Consider the following 18,862-nt stretch of genomic DNA (forward strand, 5'->3'; position numbering starts at 1 on the left):
CTTATAATATGATTACCTTGTCTAAAATCTTATCAGGAGACTACCTTATCTAAAATTAATTAGTGGTTTGGTATATATTTTGTATTACATATAATATTTTTTCATTTTTTAACTTTTTGGGTGATTTTCAACAGATTTTCAACGATGAATTTGAATAAAGCAGAAACAATTTTTCAGAAAGATAAACGTATATGTGAAACTGCCTATGAGTTTATCTCATATAAATTTACAAGGGACAGCACCAAATGACAGATAATTCATTATTAGGATTAATTTTATTGAAATAGTGATTATTAGTGATAACAAGTATATCCAAACAAGCACCATATTTCGCTTTCTTATATTATATAGAATATTTTTAACTAAGATAAAATATTATATAGTATATTTTTATCTATGATACAGGTACGGAAGTGTCTACCCAATCTAGCTTTTTGGCTTGGAGTACTAGACACCTAAGACATGTAGTAGACACGACACCATTGTCGGTGTCCATGCAATAATGGTGCTTAGCCTTCGAACTACCAAAAACTGCAACTGAAACAACTGAAAAACTACAAAATAATAAATGGAAATCGGTATATCATCCTGAAAATGAAGTGGACATGTGGAAAAGGGTCATCCACTTTGGCAAGATTTCAGATCCATAAATTTTCTCTAAAATTTGGTCATTGAGATGGATTGGTGGATGCAAGCATCTATCCACAAAGGACAGTGGCCTACTATGTCACTCACAGCACTACCTACAATGGTTCGGGAGATTCGAATGTTACAATATTCGAAGGAAAGGCTTGAACAAAATGATATCATGATGATGCATATGGTGGATTAAAAGCATGTGCCCAAGTATCAAAACACATGGACCAACAAACAACCATGGTGCCCAAATACTCATTCAATAGTATCAATACAGTATTATAATTGAACTATATCCCTTGCAGTCTTCAAGGAAATAAGGGAACATCATCGGATGCCCTTTAGGAGGCACCAACTTAAACTTAACGCTGAATTAACCACAATATCAAAATTATTCTTTAGTAATACAAACGGGTGGGGACCCAAATCCCGGCTTGCTGATCCAAAAGAAAGTTACATAAGAACCAAAACCCTAAACTTTAACACCAGATGTCGTACAAGTCCGCATACTTCTGGCAAACTCAAGAAAGACTATATATGCACCTTTCTAGAAGATCTCTTGCGGTCACTTGTGTGCCGACGTGACCTCTTGGATTCCTCTTTCTCCTCTTTCCCAGAACTCAATTCATCAGCTGCACTTTGGTGGCGCTTCCGATGCCTCCTATCCTTCTCTTTCTCCCTCTTCTTGTCATCCTTATGGCCAAAATCATTGATTACATCGAGATTTTCAACATCCATCTCATCCCTCCTTGCCCGATCCTTCTTTTCCCTATCACGATCTCTCTCTTTCTCTTTTCTCTCCTTCTCCTTTCTCTTTTCTTTCTCCTCTCTCTCTTTCTCCTTCCTTGCCTGGCCAGGAAAGCAAAGCATATAAACCAATCTTGCAGATGTTTCCTTTAGTAGAAAGAAAAGTAAGCATGGTTAAGGAAAAAGCATCAATAAGCTCGCAAACCTTTTCCTCTTCCCTTTTTCGTTCCTTCTCTTTGATCTTTTCTTGCAAGTATGCTACATATTCCTCAAATATTTGTCTCGCAAAGCTCTCATCATTGATAGATCTATGCAAGATAACCATGAGGAATGAGGATTCAATACCAAAAATGGTGTAAAATACAGCAACTAAAGTGAGCTTCAATTTATATAATCTTAAAAAGAGGAAGAGTGTAAAACCTATATGCTTGATTCTCCTCCAACAATGGTTTGCACTCCTCCCAACGTGAAGAGGCACTTATATCCTACATTCATTAACAAGAGTGAGACGAGCATGAAAACATTTGGAACAAACTTCTTTCCAACCATGCAAGATACAATTACAGCAGAAAAGGAGGATGTGCTAGACCTTGATTGAGTATAATAAATCTTTTAAATCATCTGCCATCCTTTGGCGTTTCTTGGCTTCTTTCTCCTCTTTCTCCTTCAGGCGTTCAAGCAACTCATCAAAGACAAGCTGCAAGGAGAGGCCGACATCGTCACAATTAAAACAGGTAGATTTCTGAGCAGTTAGCCAGAAAAACATGAGCCTTGTAAGGTAGACATCAGTGAAGTTGCGAAAGCAAACACACATTACCTTTAGATTTGTTTCAGATATGGATTTCAAATTATTGTCCTCCGATATGGCTTCCTTGAAGTTCTCAAATGACCATGTTGACGTCATTACAAACTAAGAAAGATTAATAAGGTTAGATAACAATAAAAAAAATGCCAGCCTTGATTAAAAAATGAATGTCAAAAGAGATCAGCTCAACCGATCAAAATAGAAGGAAAAAAGAATTTTACTCTGGCCATCTTCACAGCATCTTTTATCCGTGTCCTATCTTCCTGGTACTGCAAAAGAAACGACGTGTATCAATAAAAATAAAATCTTTAGTTAGAAACCCCAAAGAGGCAGCAAAATGAAGTTTGATTTTTCCTGCTGAGAATATAGAGAGCAGAACAGTTTAGAATGGTTTAACTCTAGAATACTTTTATTGATCCCACATCAACAGCTAAAAAAAACCTGCTGATTTAACAATAGGTACAGCATATCCGAACCTGTTTATCTAGTTCCTCTGCAGTATCTTCAAACAAATCTTTCGGTGTTGATCCAGATGTATTTGAAGACACAGCCAGATAAGCAGGTAGATCTTTAACCTGCACATAGCACCAACATACGTGAAGCCCCGGTTACATATAAATTAAAGAAAAAATCCCAAAATAACCAACAATGCAAGGAAAAGTTGTCTGAAGCCCAGATAAAATAGTAAAAGTAACAACCTTCATACAATATTCACGCCAATGAGTCTTAGCTGTAAGAATTCCAGCAGCAATATGTCCTTCCATCAACTTACGGAAATCATCACGGTTTTTACGCTCAGCTCGCCTCAAGTGCTCCTATACATGCATATCAAATGCCATTATGCCACTAATTTAGACTATGTAAACAAGAAGCACGGTACCATGAAGAAATTTAAATGCACCTTCTGTAACTTCCTCTGCTCCTCCTCCTCCTTCTCAAGATCTCGTATATATTCCTGAAGCAAATGGTATGTGAAATTCAGTAAAAAGAGAAGCACAAAAATTGCATAAAAAATAAAAAAAATCTATCACCAGGAAAATTTCTTACCTGGAATATTTCTAAGCGATCAATCTTTTCCAGACGAGCACATCTTTCATCATCCTCTAGCCGATCTTGAACTTTACGCCACTGGCTGCTGGCCTGGAAAGGTAATCAACGATTAAAATAAACTTCCTGTACTAAAGGGCAAATTACGAGTGGAACATGTAGGCATTTGCTCACAAAGGTAAGCTCCCTGTAAATTTTCTTCTTGCTTTTTTTTTTGAGAATCAGTTAATTTTATAAATAGTAAAAGAACCTTACAATTGAAATAAAAAAGAGACAACCCACAATATTGGGCGCTCAGAGTACATTATAGAGAGAAGATGAGATAGGAGATTAAGAAGAGAAATGCTGACAGAAAACCAGGAACTGAAATAAGAGGGAGGTTAAATGCAGGCTTCTACTTGGGGCAACCACTATAGGCAAGGCACTAACATCGTGTGAGGTATGGAAGCAGCACCAACAAAAACTGAGCAGTAGATAAGGCGTGGCACAGTAAGGCAAGCCACAGATAGGCAAGGCACTAACATCTGGCACAGTATAGGCAAGGCACTAACATCTTGCGAGGTATGGAAGCAGCACCAACAAAAACTGAGCAGTAGATAAGGCGTGGCACAGTAAGGCAAGGCACAGATATCTAGCGAGGGATGGCAGAAACATCAAAAAAACTGAGCAGCCGTTTTGACACGGCACAGGCTTCTTATGTGAGGCGGCAATACCTACGTCTGAATCTTATGGAAGGGGCAGCGGTCGGAGCACGGCCGAAAAATATGAACAAGAGAGATAATAGGGCAGTCAAAGAAGGAGAGGTGAACGGGAAGCGGAGAGAGAAGAAAGAGAAAGAAGAGGTAGAATTAGGGTGAAGGGACGATGAAGAGAAAGAGGAAAGAGGGAAGGGAAGAGAGAGTAAAGAAGAGAAACAAGAAGGAGAATAATGGTACAGAGGAGGGAACCATAAGAAAAAAGAAAGGAGAGAAAAGGATGGAAAGAAAACACTGATATCAAGTGCCTCCAACAATTTCCCTCACCAAAAAAAAATCTACATTCCCCTTTTCTTTTTCCTTTTTTTTCTCCTTTCTTTCTACTTTTTCTCCTTTTTTCTCTCTTTTTTTTTTTTTCTTTTCTTTATACTGGTGAGAGGGCAAATAGAGATTATCAGAGAGAGGAGAACCATGACCGTCGAAAAGAAGAAATGAGGAAGACGACGTGAGGGTGAGGGGAAGGGGAGAAGGCAGGAGGGGAAGGGGAGAAAGCAGGAGGGGGAGGGGTGAAGGGGGGAAAAGGGGAGAGGAGAGAGAGAAGGCAGGGGGGGTGACGAGGAAGAAAGAAAGCAAAAAAGGGTTAGAGAGAGAGAGAGGATAGGAGGAAAGGAGATAGAGGAGAGGGGGAAGATGGGTGAGAAGGGATGCATACTATTAAATAATCAAGTAAGGCATCATGTGAGATTGTCAAACTGTAAAGGAAAGAAGCCAAGACCGTGTTCAGTGCAAGCAACATGAAGAAATGAACGATGAAACTAAGGAAAAATTTTCAAGAACACATTGAGGGTAAAGATTGATATTAGAAGGAAAAAATTGTTCAGAGTTGGACAAAGATTATACTAACAGAGGTCCCATCATAGTAGATATACCAGAGGAGATGGCAAGAATACAGACGGCATCCTCGTACTTCATCAAATTTTGTTTGTCGAACTCTTCTCAGCAAATCGTGAAGAATCACGTCAATGTTCCATTCAATAATCCATTGTCATGCATTTTAACTTCAGCTGGTTTTTCTCTTCCTTTTAAGCCATTGCCTAACACTAATCTTCTTTTAATGTATCATTATTCTTTTAAGATTTACGTGAAACTCTCATTTCAAGCAGTAAATCTTATTTAATACAGAACAATTCCTCACTAAATCTTTGTATACAGCTTCTCGCCGAACTCTTTAGTCATTTATAACCCACGTGTTTGTAACCATCCTACACTACTTTTTGAGGATACCAGCCTAAACTAATTATTGCAGTGTTTTGGCATCCTAAACTCTGCCAAATGATATGGTACTCAACCTTCCAAATAACTTGAAAGTATCAAATGTTTAGTGCACTCTCTATTTCCGTCCTCTCTAGCATTTACCGTTCATTAAAACAAAAAAAGTGGACAAGCCATTCTTGTCATTTTATCTCCAGATGCATTGCAGCTAAGTTGATATGACAAAATTGGGATTGCATCAGCTTTTCCTAAACAAGTTCAGTACCAGACTAAGATCAATCAATCTGCGATAGGTGGAATGAGTTTATGACAGCTATTCAATTTGCTCCCTCCAGAAATCAGATAATAGAAATATTAATTTATCAGCAAATCTTCTCACACAACTTCTCAGGGATAATCATGAATGATTGAGTCCTTGAGATGGAGAGAATTATTAGTTCACTGATAAGTTGAAAATCTCTTGACTTAAATTTTGATTTCAAAAAGCCTACCTATCTAGTGCCAATTGGGATTGGCAGTAGTCTGAGAGAGAGACTTTCTCAGGAGATCTCAGAAAATCCCCATTGGTTAAGGGACCGACTAGGTTATGCTGAGGACATCAATCAGGTATATTTTACTGAAATTTAAAAAAGTGAAGGGGAAAGATGAATCCTAAAAGCCCAGGTCAAGCAATTTGCATAACAACGAACTATAAAAGCGGAGAATAAAGCAACATACCTTAATGAAATCACAAGATTCCAGAAATGCTCTGTATTCCTGGACATTACGCCTATGTTCTTCCTGAGCCTTTGCCCGTTCCTGCACTCATGAAACCATTTGAGAACTTTAGCATATAACAATTCCCACAATTTCTCCAGTGTGTAAGTAATACACTGCCAAGAAAAGTACTTGGACATAATCATATATTCGATATAACCTATAACATAACCCTTTTCGATAGTGCATTAAACCATTCCAAACACAAGTAAATAACCCAATGACACAAACAGCACAAACCTTTCTATGTAATTCCTCCAAATGCATTTCAAATAGTTCTTCACGGTCCCTTCCTCGCTCAACAGCACGGAAACGTTCATCATCCTCAAACATGGTGATAGCCTTGCTGAGATTGTAGAAAAAATATGCATAGTCAGATAAAAAAGATTAAAATTGGTAGCAACTAAAAAAATTAATGTCTAGAACATACTTGTACACATGACTGTCAAAGTAAGTCAATAAAGGGATAGATCAGATTAAGATCAACATCTAAGAACCGAAAAATAAAATAGTAGAAGTAAAACATTTTACGCATTCAGAATCATTCAGCAAGTCAAGACCAAAAGACAGACCTCCATTTTGTGGCTGAAGTCAGCTCTTTAGACTCCTGAGAAACAAGAGAAACATTAGTCACAGAAATACAACAAATAAACTTGCAAAAAACCCACAAAGCCAGCAGTACTTACTTCTAACATTTTCACAAAATCTTCTCGAGCCTTTTTCTGTCTTGTACGCTTTTCCTCAGCCTCAAGCTTTTTCCGTTGCCCCAAGTACTGACATATGACCAATAGGTACAAGATTTTATACAATGCTAGGAAACTAAACAATTGATAGAATACTTTGGATAAATGAATTAAAAAAAAGAAACAACATAATAATGCGCATGCTATATACCATCAAAGAATGTATGCATGTTGAAGAATTATATGCATATCACAGAGTTCATTTATCTTTATGGGTAAATTATATAGGAAAACCATGGTCCTTCTTACCTCATTAAATGCCTGCTTCCGCTCTCCTAATGTCTTAAGAGCACCATATCGCTTGTCATTTATGATCACACGCATGGCCTGACAGTTATAACTACTGTTCATATCATGTATTTAAGAAACGCTTGTGTTTAAAAAGCACAGGAAGAGCGCTATAGATGTACCTGATCCCAAGTCCAATCAGATTCAACATGGGCAGATACCAGAAGTTCTTTAAATGCATTTTTTGCCTCCTGAAAACATAACATAAAAAATTAAAAGAGCAACAGCTAACAGGTTTCCACACATAACCTCTGGATACCAAAAACTTTGCACCCAACCTACCATCCACCAGTAAAGGCATAATTTAACCGTACGAATTTAAAAACAATGAAGCAGGATATTCAAGAGGCAGTACCTGCTTACTGGCAAAAACCAAAGGTTCCTCATCAACTGTTTTCTCATCCGATGTTGGAGTTATGTTGACCTTCCCAGCAACTGGCATGGCTTTTCTCGCCTCCTATAATGCAAGTAGATTTTATATGACAAAAACCATTGTACAACAAAAGCATGTATTATCACAAAAAATGAGAAACAGTTATCAGGAGTTCACAAAAACTAGTCAGGCAGAGAGCAAGTTTCAAAAATAATTTACCTTCAAACGGACAATTGCAAACCTCAAAATATTTCAAAAATCAAGATAAAAAACTTGGATTCAAGACCCACCCAACTTAACTGGCCACCTCCAATTCTGAGGCGAGCTGACTAACTGGGGTTAAGAACAGCAAGGTACTAAAGACATTTGCTTTTCATGTGTGTGCATGTGTAGAAACTAACACTTTGATACACAAGACTTTATAGAAACCAAATTCTGAATTTTGAAACTAAAATAAACAAATACATACCTCCAAATCCTGGGCAGAAGTTTCATCAGCAACTTGAGCAATACTTTCAGGAGAGACATTATCAACTTTAATCCTGTAGATAGAAAATACAAAAAGAAGCAACACTATAATACTTTCACTAAATATCCACACCAAAAGATCCGAAATGGGAACAGCACTTCATACTTTTCATATGCTGCTCCTGCGGATGAAGGATCCACTGCAGCTGCAGAAAAACCAAAAGTTGAAACATGTGGAAGATGTGGGAGTAGGCTTCATGACCAAAAAAGTCAAAGGAATTTCAAAAATGTTCTGAGGAAGAAACTAGAAGAGGACAATGAAGACAAACCAGCAGGAACAGAAACCACAGGTGTCACTAAAACTGGACTGGTTGCCATCCCAGATGTACTAGGCATGGCAGATTGTGTAGCGCTTATAGCAGCAACAGTAGATGGCATCTCAGTTAAAGGGACAGTAACAGTAACCGGAGTTGAGGAAGCCACCACATCAGTAGTTTCTGAGTTTGTCAATTGAGTGCCATTCTTTTCAGCTTGCTCACGAGCCAACTACAACAAAAGAATAAGAAAGCAAGAAACCAGCAAGTCATTTAAAAGAAAGCTCCTTTAAAGTTACCTATTGCATATGCTCAACGGAAACTTCAAAAACTAAGCTACCTTAAGTTCATCTGGTATTGTCCATTTAGATTGCTTTGTAACCTTGTTGTAGTAATACCTGATTACAAATGTTGTCAGGAGCTGCTGCCACCAAGCCCATAAAACAAACAACACGATGCCAGGAAAAACAAATAACAAAGACAAATGATACAGGATGCTCAACATAATAAAAGATCAAGCACTCACTTCCGTCCCTCTGGAGTAGTAAACTCCTTCCAAACAGTTGACGCATCTGCCCTCTACAACAAATTAAAGAAGGATGAAAAATTAAAACCATAGAACTGACATAATTGGATTGAAAAACGAAAAGTTGATGCATCCGCACTCTGCTAAAAAATTTGAAGAATAAAAAATGCCAACATAGAATAAAAAATATAATGGAATTAGGAAACAAACAGTTAAGAATTTTCCTTCTACAGAAACTTAAAGAGGATGAAAAATGAGAACTAGAATGAGAACCATAATTGAATTAAGGAAATAAACAGTTGATGCTCTGCCCTCTACAAAAGTTAAAAGAATGATCAAAATGAAAACCATAAATTTGCAACACAATTGAATTAAGAAATAAACATATAGAAAGGAAACAACTTGCTAAACAATATTCTCATGTTTTAGAGATTTCACTGCCCCAAGGAAAGTTTCCTGTTCCATTATCAAAATATTACAAGTATTCAGCACAAATAAACAATCGATATTAAAATAAAAACTAAATATACTGAACTCCAACCACATGCCTCCAACAGAGCAAAACTAGCATCACCACTCAAATCATATCAAGATTCTGAACTCCAAAAGAGACCACTAAAAAAAAATCATATCAAAGTTACCCCTATAGAAATTAAAATTGAAATAATCCATCACCCCAAGCCTCTAAGCTGTTTAGACTTAGATAATAGTCCTGTTTGAGTGGGCATTTGTGAAATTGTGGTCACAACCAATACTATAAATTACATGCCCAAAAGAAAGAACTTAAAACAGAAATACGAGAAACCATAATTAAGGTTATGCCGATACAGTGGCCTTATGTGAAATTGTGCTCACAACCAATACTATCATCAGCCAAGGACTGCAGTTTCAGCACCTAAAGAAATGAGAACTATTGCATCCATACCCTTCTTGGGCCATATACAACATTTCTGGAAACAAAGCAAAGCCAGAATCGGCGTCATCCATTTTTTGCTGTCCATTTTTGAGCGGCAAAGACCCCAAAGCTACTACCTCTGATTCAACTGCCCCTATCTAGTATGGAAGTTCTGATGGTGCAAAATGCTACTTTTTCCAAGGCAAGGATTTTATATTTCTCTTGAAACTTTAGGTTTTTCCTGCACTCATGCAACAGCTCCAGAATTTTTTGGAAATTGAAATAATTATCTATATCAGTAATGTCACTCTGTGCTAATTAACCTAAAATCTTTATATGAGGCTTGGATGATGATGAATATCTAATCTTATCCTTAAGGTTAATTAAGGTTTCTTCAATGAATATGTTGAGTCTTCAAGTCCCACAAGATCCAAATGTCCCATAGTCATTGGTTATAGTCCTACACCTAGCAGATAGAGAGAAGAGGCAAATGTAAAACTTCTTTAGTCCCAAAGAACCAACGAAAGAATGAGTCTACCTATCTCCATATCAATGGTCTATTGAAGAAAGTGGGATTCTCAAGTTCATAACCCCCTACATGTAGAACAGATATTTTAATAACTGAGTTGATATTCCTGGCCAACCTTGTACGAACATATGAAAGCCGATAAAGTACTAGAGCCCCTATTGCAAGGGTCCAGCCTAATCCGCAGGTCCAAGATTTCATCATTGGCCAGTAGCAAAAGCATTATGTGGCAAAGGTTGTTCTGTCCGCCAGTGGCAACACAATGTAATTCCACCCAAATCCATGTAAACATTGCCTCCTTTAAGATACCTTATGTCTTCATTACTCAAATTAGCCTGTTGTTGTTACAAAATATTAATTGAAATTATTTACTTTCGAGTTATAATCGCAAGGTGGCGCCAATTCAGTTGTGAAAGAGAGGATATTAAAGGCTACTAAAGAGCCACAGGTACCTTAGACTCCCATTGTAGCAGAAGTACGAGATCTGATGAACTGCCTCCAATTCTTTGGTTCTCCCAATGGAAGGCAACTTGCCTAACATTGTTCTAAGGACATCATCAGACATGTCTACAGAATGTTGCAAAACTAATTGACAAGATACTCAACGTCTGAAACTTGGTGGTCACATCCTTGAAAATGCCAATGAGGAGGCCATTCCTTGGTTAGAGGAACAGGTAGAGAGGTTTTTTTGCTCCCTCTACTTTGAAAGCCTTGACGATGTGCCTTTGTAGTTAATTATAGTTGTTGTATACATTATGCCTTTCTGTTTTGATCCTCCACAAAATTTAATTATCAAAGAGAAATGAGAGGGAACCAGAATGCAACACTGAATAGCCAAACATGCATGCACATATATATATGTGAGTGTGTCCATGAATCTAAAATGGTTCAACATTCAGAGCACTGAATAGCCAAATATGCATGAACATGTATATAAAAACTATGAATCTACTCAAAAGATAAGGAGAAAATCATAGAGGACTGAAATAATACCCACATGGAGAGCTGATTAACTACATCTCGAACACATTTTCAGACAAAAATTTGGAAGTGGATAACAGTATGCATATTTTTTGTTGAGTTCAAGGAGGTCAAACGGAACAAAGCAGGGAGTAAAGGTACAGAGGTTATATCTAAGCTATTACAGAATGTCTACTATAACATTAAATATAAAGCCTATAAGAGCAAATGAAGAATTTGACCAATTAATAGTTTCCGATGGTATCATTAGATGCCTCATTGCACTCGAGGCATCATTAGTCAAAGGGGGTAAGGGAATTATCATACTGCAGAAATATTAATATGCAATCTAAACTTTCAAATGAAATTTATATTCTCTGAAAAATAGCCTCTTCCAATGGAGTATTCAGTTGGTTGAACAAGCTCAAATCAGATTCACCTGCCAAAGTTTGATAATTTTCTTTTAACAATTCTAGAAGCTTGTAAACTAAAAGAATCAAGGAATAACAAGAGTAGATGCAGTTAAGGAGCTTTTAATGTTTCCAAAAAGTTCATAAGCTAAAATAACCAAATAATAAATAACAGTAGAAGAGATTTTCAAAAATCCAGAAGGTTAATTTGCTTGTATAAACAAACCAGGCATGAAGAAGTACCAGATACAATTACATCACCAGGCAGAGTTCACTATATGATATCATAGCACAAGGAAGTAAAATAAAACCATTTCATTTCATACCTCTCAATAGAGTAGCACATTGTGTACCGCAAAGCATCCCCTTAAAAGCTATGTGTCAAGCAAGTCATAGATGATAAACTTACATCATGCCAAGAGGAGGAGAATCATAGAACTACCTTTGTACTTCACAGAGTAGATCATACTCATAAAAGATCACGACTAAAACTTCCAGCAAAATGATTCAACTATAAATGAATGCCAATAAATGACAAGTTGGTAAAGAAAACGGTTAAAAACGACACATTTGCTTCACTTAACCATAAATAAATGAGGTAGTTCATGAGAGACTATACAACAGAGAATACTGCAAATAATTATTCCTGTAAATCAACTCGATGAACTTATCAAAAAACACATCTGAAAAATAGCTACACCAAAATACTAAAGTATAACATCATAAAAAAATCCAAATGCTACCCTCATTTTCAATAATTACCGAATTGCTTAGTAAGCTTCAATAACACCAAAATGACAGTTGCCGTTCAGACAACACTCAGTGGTCATGTGCACAATCATCTAATCAAGAAAATATGATCTGAATATACATACAAATTTGGAATGCAGGGCAGTGATGACCATAATGATAAGTTGCATCTCACTCATAAGGAGTCATAGTCAGATAACAATGAGAAAATTTTAAAAGGCAAAGACAGTGTAAGGCATGTTGTAGTCTTTATGGTTAGAAACAAAACTGCAGGCCTTGAGTTGCTGATCATAATAAATCACAAGCAAAATAAAGCACCCCTCAAGGTAAAGTAAAGGGGAAACAGCATTGTTTGCCTGCCTTGAGTAAAGGAAAATCCCGCCTTCATAAGTGAGCATACAGGGCAGCCGTAATTTCTCCTGACTTTCCAAAAGATATCTACAAACCAGTAGCAGAACATGCGAAAAAACAGAAAGTCCGTATAAAACAATTTTGATCAGATTCAGTGCAGAACTGCAGATACCAATTGTCAACAACCATAAAAGGCAACACCATTTCTCAAATCTTTTTAAAGGCATTTATCATATATGATATAGCATGCCAACCAGAAAGCATCAATAGCATTATGAGAACCAAACAGATACCAAAATAGTCATCAACTCACCTCAATTGGTGTCATTAACTCTAAGGGCTTTTCCCAACTAGACTGCCTAGTCTTCTTATTGTAATAGTACCTGTAAATAAAGAGAGATCCAGATAATAAGAAAGCAAAACCACGTGCACCATACTTTATGACAAAGTCCGAAATTTTTATATAATATCCTGAATAGAAAAGAACAAAGAAAAAAATCAACCACTTAGAAATTGCCCCAGTAGGAAATCAGCTCTAGCACCAACATACCTCCTCCCATCAGCAGAAGTGTGCTCTTGCCAATCTGATGAAGATTGCGAAGTGGGATTAGGCTGCGGTGTGGCAACCTAAAAGTCATAAATGACAAAAAGAAGCCAATCAAAAGATCAGAAAGACCTCGCCTAATGAAAAGGGAGAGCCCAAGTGCAAATGATGTGGAGAGCACAGGCACCACGAAGAAATAGAAGAAAAATAATGAGATTTACTGGAGCCGTGGAAGCGGCAAAGGATGATTGCTGGCTGGCCTGAACCACTGGAGGAATGACAGTCGTACTTTGGCTTCCAGATGACAGCCAAGGCTGACCCCCAGATCCAGAGGGCACACCAGGAACTTGCATTTGAGATGAGGGTTGATACTGAGAAGATATGTTAATGTTGTTCTGTGGGTGGACATATGAAGATGGGGCAGTGAACTGCAGACATATAGCGAATAAGAAACAAGGTCACATACCAATGTGTAACCTAACTACATAGCAATGGGTAACCTAACAACAAGTATGATGATTATTGTGAAGTACATTATAGTCCAATGGACTATACAAAAACTGTAGTCCACTAGGTCACTTTTGCACCCTAAATAATGGATGGTGACAAAGAGATTGGGGCACACCAGAAAAGGGCATGAACCCAGTGGTGTGCCACCCCCCCCCCCCCCCCCCCCCCCCCTTTCTTCCCTTCACTCTCATTACCATTCATCGGTTCAATGAATGATGAGGACCAATAAATTATACTACAGTTTCCAATAAATTTAGGATGCCATCCAATCATACCGTGTAGGATGAAGACAATACTGTTCCTGGGCCACCTAAACCAGGTGGATGAATATTAACATGCTGAGGATTTTGTGGGATCTGTAGAGGTCCAGATGTCATCGGTCTGTTTGGTTGGATATAAGACAGTGGAACTGTTTGTGGAGAAGGTGCAACTTGAGCAGTCTGGGCTGGCCTTGGAGGCAACTGCTGCATTCCCAGAGCATACTGAGCTTGCTGGGCTTGGACAGGGGAAGGACTGCCAATGTTGGAAGCAGGAATACCTTGCCCTACAGGTCGAAACTGTTGGGAGGGTGCAGAAATAAATGGTTGTGACTGTTGAGTTGGAACCATTGGTCGAAACTGCAAACCGCAAAGGATAGTTCAGTAGATATAGAAATTTTGAATAACCAAAATGCCAAAATCCTCAGAATGAATCAATTGCTGCGAAGTGAAAGATTATAACCTGCATAGACATCGGTGTGCCATAGTTTTGAGGGCCTCCAGGCCCCATTGCTGGAGGCCGGAGCTGCTTTTTCAAGCAACCAATAATGTCATTAAGAGCCTTGGCTAAACCTAAAGATCATTAACAGCAGAAGACAAATGGGCAGAGAGAGAGGAAGAGGCACAGCAGGATACCTGGGCCCCAGTGGGTTGAGGATTACTTGCCATTTTCTGATTTTCCAGTGACCAGAAACAGCAACAGAGCTGACTTGGGATAGATTAAGTCCCAGTCCAACAGTATGCACATAAGAAAATCTTATTAATAACAAAAAAAATATTCGATTTCAGGACAATAAACCATAGCATTTGCGTTCAACTACAAAAGACCACTTGAAAAAAAAAAAAATTCAATAGAAATTAAATGATTAGAATAATGCAGGGGACCTTAGAGCTCCATCCCTTACAAGAATATGGCTACCAGCTGTTCGCACAACCCGTACAACAAACTAGTTACTGACAATATCCTTCAGAAGCACTTTGAAGTTGGTAATCACAGGCTCCACATACAAAATGCAAAACTATCACATATAACAAGTATCACTCATGATGCATGTTTGAGGAAAGAAGTCATCCCATGTCAGACAAAACGCAACACCGCAAAGAGTATCCTTTCTCAATATGGCAAGTTTTTATCTCGATAGTAGACTGTGAGTTGTCATGCCCTGTTTCGACACTCATGTGGCAATTCCTAGATAAGATCATTTCACAGCACTTTCCAAATAAGCAGAGAAATTGCCCTTACCCGTAGAGAGAGGATGCAGACCAAACAATGCTCTTTGCTGCTCATGAATGGAAGGAGAAGAGAACAGGCTTTTTGGTAATAATTCTTCGCCCAAATGGACCTTAGACATAAGATTTTTCAGGAAACAAGTAAAAAAAATAAAAGCCCCTATCTGCTTCTGTCAAATCAGTCATCTTTGTAGCCAAAGCACTCAAGCACAGATGGTTTGAGTGATTACAAACTGCAGATTTTTGTGTTCTGTTCTTTTCCAACTAAAACCACCACGGTGGTACAAAATGTGTACAAAATCTTCAAGATCAATAGAGATACAAACTTTATTCTTGCCCAAATTTTATTCTCGTTACTTGCTATTTTTCAGCAATAATTGCGGTGCAGCAGATGGTCAAGGAACCATTTTGCTATATTCAGTGTGTATATTTCAAAGATTCAGTGCACATAGACAAAGATACCCTGTTGCTGTGTTGATGATAGAGAATGCCTACTTCGGGAAAGGGATACCAAACCAACCTTCATACACCGCAAAGAATGGAAGGAAAGGAAGAGTACCCATATTACCAGAACACCAAAAACCATAAATATCTCTTATTTGTGTATCAATGGATAGAATATGCACCACGGTAATATTTCACAAAAATCAGCGCACAACGACAAAGTTACACTATCACTATGCTGATGGCATGGAATGCCGATTTCTGGAAAGGAATATCAGACCAACTTTTTTACAGAGAAAAGAAAGGATGGAAAAGAAAGAACATTTTCTCTCATCAGCTTTTTTTTTTTTATGTAATTCTCTCATCAGCTTATTAAAAGAGAGACTATTTAAATAGAAGGAAAATATAGCAACACAATAAGCCAAAAACCATGACGATAGTGGCCATTCCAAAATTAGAACTGAAGATTCAAAAATAAATAAACAATCTCCCATGGATAGGCTTCATCAATGCTTTGAAACTCAGCTCCGGCCTCAGACTCCACCCTAACCTGAGCCGAGTAACCCGGCCGACTTGGACTCCATCATGGATTAATGGACATTCGCATTTATATCTTGAAATAAAAAGAAAGGGGCGTAACCCGATCTGGTCCCGCCTGAGAGGGGTGGGCTCGAAACAGTCCTAACCTTTGGCTTATCACAAAATGGCCACTCTCAGGACTCAAACCAGCGCTCTCGCACTGGCTACCCGAGCCTTTTACCGTCACACCAAGTGAACGCCCCTTTGGATTTATATCTTGACATATTTCAGAAAAATTTTAAAAATAAAAAAAGGAAAAATAAAAAAATCAAGTTCTTAATAAGAAAGGTTCCCAAATCATCATAAGAACCATAAAAATCACATAAAAATGTTTTTCTAAATTATATATTAGTGATTTTCAACAAAAACTAATGATTTTTTTAAAGCTTTTAACAAGGGCTAGTTCGTCCCTGGAACTTGCCTCGGCCATAGGCCGAGGTCAAGTTACTCAGGACTCGGCCAAGTCCTTCAACACTGGTTTTCATGGGATTAAAGTATGAATCTTGTGTGGCATCTCTTGTAACTTTCTTTTGGATAGGTCAGCATAGGATTCAAAATGCATTGTTGCAATCATCAATAGTCCAGTGCCCAAATCCCAAACAACATCTCTAATAATGACTAGTGCAATCCTACGGATATTTCCCAATAAGGACATTACCATAAATGCACATTCCCCAAAACACCAAAGATCCTGAAATTATTGAGAATGATAATCTCAAAATCATTTATGAATGATTCATATACCCAGAGAGTTTCGAGATTGATCAACATTAACAGCCAAAATTTCAGCATGCAGCCATGCAAATGAAATAAAATAGGACTTCCCAAAATTCAAAAAGTATGCAAATCTACGTACTAGATCATGCAAGTACTCTCGGTTCTCGGATGCAATATGGTCCTAATATATTCCCGAAATTCAAAATGTATGCAAATCTATGTACTAGATTATGCAAGTACTCTCGGTTCTCAGATGCAATATGGTCCTAATCTAAAATTCTAAGTCATGAAGCTATAAACTGGAGATACTATAGAAATCAATGACACATTAAGGATTACAAAGGAAATCAAATCACAGCATTGATGACGTGCATGCTCAATGCTCTCCTTTTTTCTTATCAATGAAATGCAAGTTCAGTTATTTTTTTCTTGTTTTCCTTTTTTTTTTTCTTTTTTTTTTCTTTTTTGATGGATGACATGCAAGCTCAGTTCTTTCTTCTTTTCTTTCTTTTTTTTTCTCCTTTTGATCAATGACACATGCAAGGTCAGAGACAAAGAGAACGAAGGTGATCAAGAATATCCAAATAAATCTTAAAGTAATATAGCAGTTAAGCCATTGAATCGCGGAGTTCATGGATTATCAAAGCCATTATATCTCATACGTGACAAACAATTACAGCTTGATCACCATTGCCGGGAAACACATCAACAATGCCTAAAACCTAAACCTAAACCTTTGTAAAAAACATGAAAAACACATAATTTATTTGTGATGCATGTGAATCATTCAATTTTCACAAAACAAAGTACAATTTACTGTGCACAAATGGCAGTGAAAAATCACAGATTCAGCAGCAAAGCATGAAGATCACTGCCATCTCGTGCAATAGAAGAACTCACTCTCAACCTCCAAAAGAGAGCTACAAAAAAGGTGAAGTGTAAAAAAACACGCTATGAAGCACAAAAAATACAATAAAAGTTGCAGAGAAGTGAGAGAGAGAGAGAGAGATAACCTGATACAAAACCACTGCCCTGGCAAGAGAGAGAACCTGCAATGAGAAAACCAAACAATCGAAACATATAATCAAAAAACAAAGACATACACATTCTAAACAATTAGATAACACAAGAAGAGGAAGAAAAACAACAAACCTGCAATGGAAAAGGGAACCAAATCTTTGAATGTGCAGAATTAGATGGAAGAAAACCGCAACTTCCTATTGGTAATGCAGAAAGCCATGAATTAGCGCTTGATGTCCATGAAATGGAGTGAAGCGATGAATTTATTGCATTGCAATAACCCTAAAATTCCTAAGTTTAGTAAAACCTAAATTTGGTGAACCCTAATTCTAGAAGACTCGCCAAACCCTAGAAATTTAAACAAAATCCATCCGTTACCTCGAATCCAAATCAAAGACGAGAAAACTCAGAGCCCAGGGCTTTTAAAAAGGGTCGGCAATGAGTGTAAAAACCCCTAAGAAAACCTCTTGTGCTGCAATTTTTCAATTTCGGACGCAAACGCCCTGAGTGAATTGAAAACGTGCAGGGGCAATTTCGTCATTTATTCCGTACTGGCAACTGTGCACTCACCTCACGTGAGAGAAATTTCAATCCTTCGTTTGAAGAGCAATGTGATAGGTGATGAGTTCCTATCACGTGCTCCCGCAGGAGCATAATATCTACATGGACAAAAGCGCTGCTTATGAAGGAATTTTTTTCTCTTGCATTTTAAGATTTAGGATGATAGAATATTTTTCACAAAACAAAACAAAAGGGAAAGTATTGTACGGAACAGTAATTCTCCATTTTATTTCATAAGAGAACCTCTTTCTATTTTTTTTCAAGCGGCATAAATAAATCTTCTAATATTTCACCTAACCCCCTCATCCTTTATTTTCATGTGGTTATTCACTTTTGGCATAAAAACTGACCTCAACAAACTATCGTTTTTTATTTCAATTCAAAAAAAAAATTAACTATCATTTCCTTTCCTCAGCTTTCATTTTTACTATGGTAATC

General features: G+C 37.5%; 1 protein-coding gene across 31 annotated transcripts in view; it reads right to left on the minus strand.

The window, feature by feature from the left end:
- PRP40A (pre-mRNA-processing protein 40A) overlaps nt 1-18,452 on the minus strand; it is a 34,347-nt gene extending 15,895 nt beyond the window's left edge. For 7 of the 31 annotated variants that reach the window (XM_088865809.1, XM_088865831.1, XM_088865827.1 and 4 more), the window contains exons 1-30: nt 17,996-18,255; nt 17,857-17,892; nt 14,510-14,578; nt 14,337-14,399; nt 13,892-14,233; nt 13,328-13,534; nt 13,113-13,189; nt 12,876-12,945; nt 8,671-8,723; nt 8,485-8,542; nt 8,160-8,376; nt 7,997-8,036; nt 7,832-7,904; nt 7,345-7,446; nt 7,112-7,180; nt 6,951-7,028; nt 6,645-6,731; nt 6,531-6,565; nt 6,199-6,304; nt 5,920-6,000; nt 3,236-3,328; nt 3,090-3,143; nt 2,887-3,003; nt 2,665-2,763; nt 2,410-2,457; nt 2,201-2,293; nt 1,973-2,080; nt 1,804-1,868; nt 1,589-1,691; nt 1,180-1,485 (exon numbers count right to left, since the gene is read on the minus strand). In XM_088865809.1, coding sequence (XP_088721935.1) covers nt 1,180-1,485; nt 1,589-1,691; nt 1,804-1,868; nt 1,973-2,080; nt 2,201-2,293; nt 2,410-2,457; nt 2,665-2,763; nt 2,887-3,003; nt 3,090-3,143; nt 3,236-3,328; nt 5,920-6,000; nt 6,199-6,304; nt 6,531-6,565; nt 6,645-6,731; nt 6,951-7,028; nt 7,112-7,180; nt 7,345-7,446; nt 7,832-7,904; nt 7,997-8,036; nt 8,160-8,376; nt 8,485-8,542; nt 8,671-8,723; nt 12,876-12,945; nt 13,113-13,189; nt 13,328-13,534; nt 13,892-14,233; nt 14,337-14,399; nt 14,510-14,542 — 2,877 coding nt within the window. In that variant the 5' untranslated portion in view covers nt 14,543-14,578; nt 17,857-17,892; nt 17,996-18,255. Of the gene's footprint in view, nt 1-1,179; nt 1,486-1,588; nt 1,692-1,803; nt 1,869-1,972; nt 2,081-2,200; nt 2,294-2,409; nt 2,458-2,664; nt 2,764-2,886; nt 3,004-3,089; nt 3,144-3,235; nt 3,329-5,919; nt 6,001-6,198; nt 6,305-6,530; nt 6,566-6,644; nt 6,732-6,950; nt 7,029-7,111; nt 7,181-7,344; nt 7,447-7,831; nt 7,905-7,996; nt 8,037-8,159; nt 8,377-8,484; nt 8,543-8,670; nt 8,724-12,571; nt 12,650-12,875; nt 12,946-13,112; nt 13,190-13,327; nt 13,535-13,891; nt 14,234-14,336; nt 14,403-14,509; nt 14,583-17,856; nt 17,893-17,995 lie in introns of those variants that run through there. The other 24 variants (XM_088865813.1, XM_088865805.1, XM_088865829.1 and 21 more) reach the window with 8 other exon arrangements.
- Between the last annotated feature and the right edge of the window lie 410 nt (nt 18,453-18,862).

The sequence above is a fragment of the Amborella trichopoda genome, chromosome 4 (genome assembly GCF_054954075.1).
Source record: "Amborella trichopoda isolate Santa Cruz 75 chromosome 4, AtrichopodaSantaCruz75HAP2 v2.0, whole genome shotgun sequence".
In the NCBI taxonomy this organism is placed as follows: domain Eukaryota; kingdom Viridiplantae; phylum Streptophyta; class Magnoliopsida; order Amborellales; family Amborellaceae; genus Amborella; species Amborella trichopoda.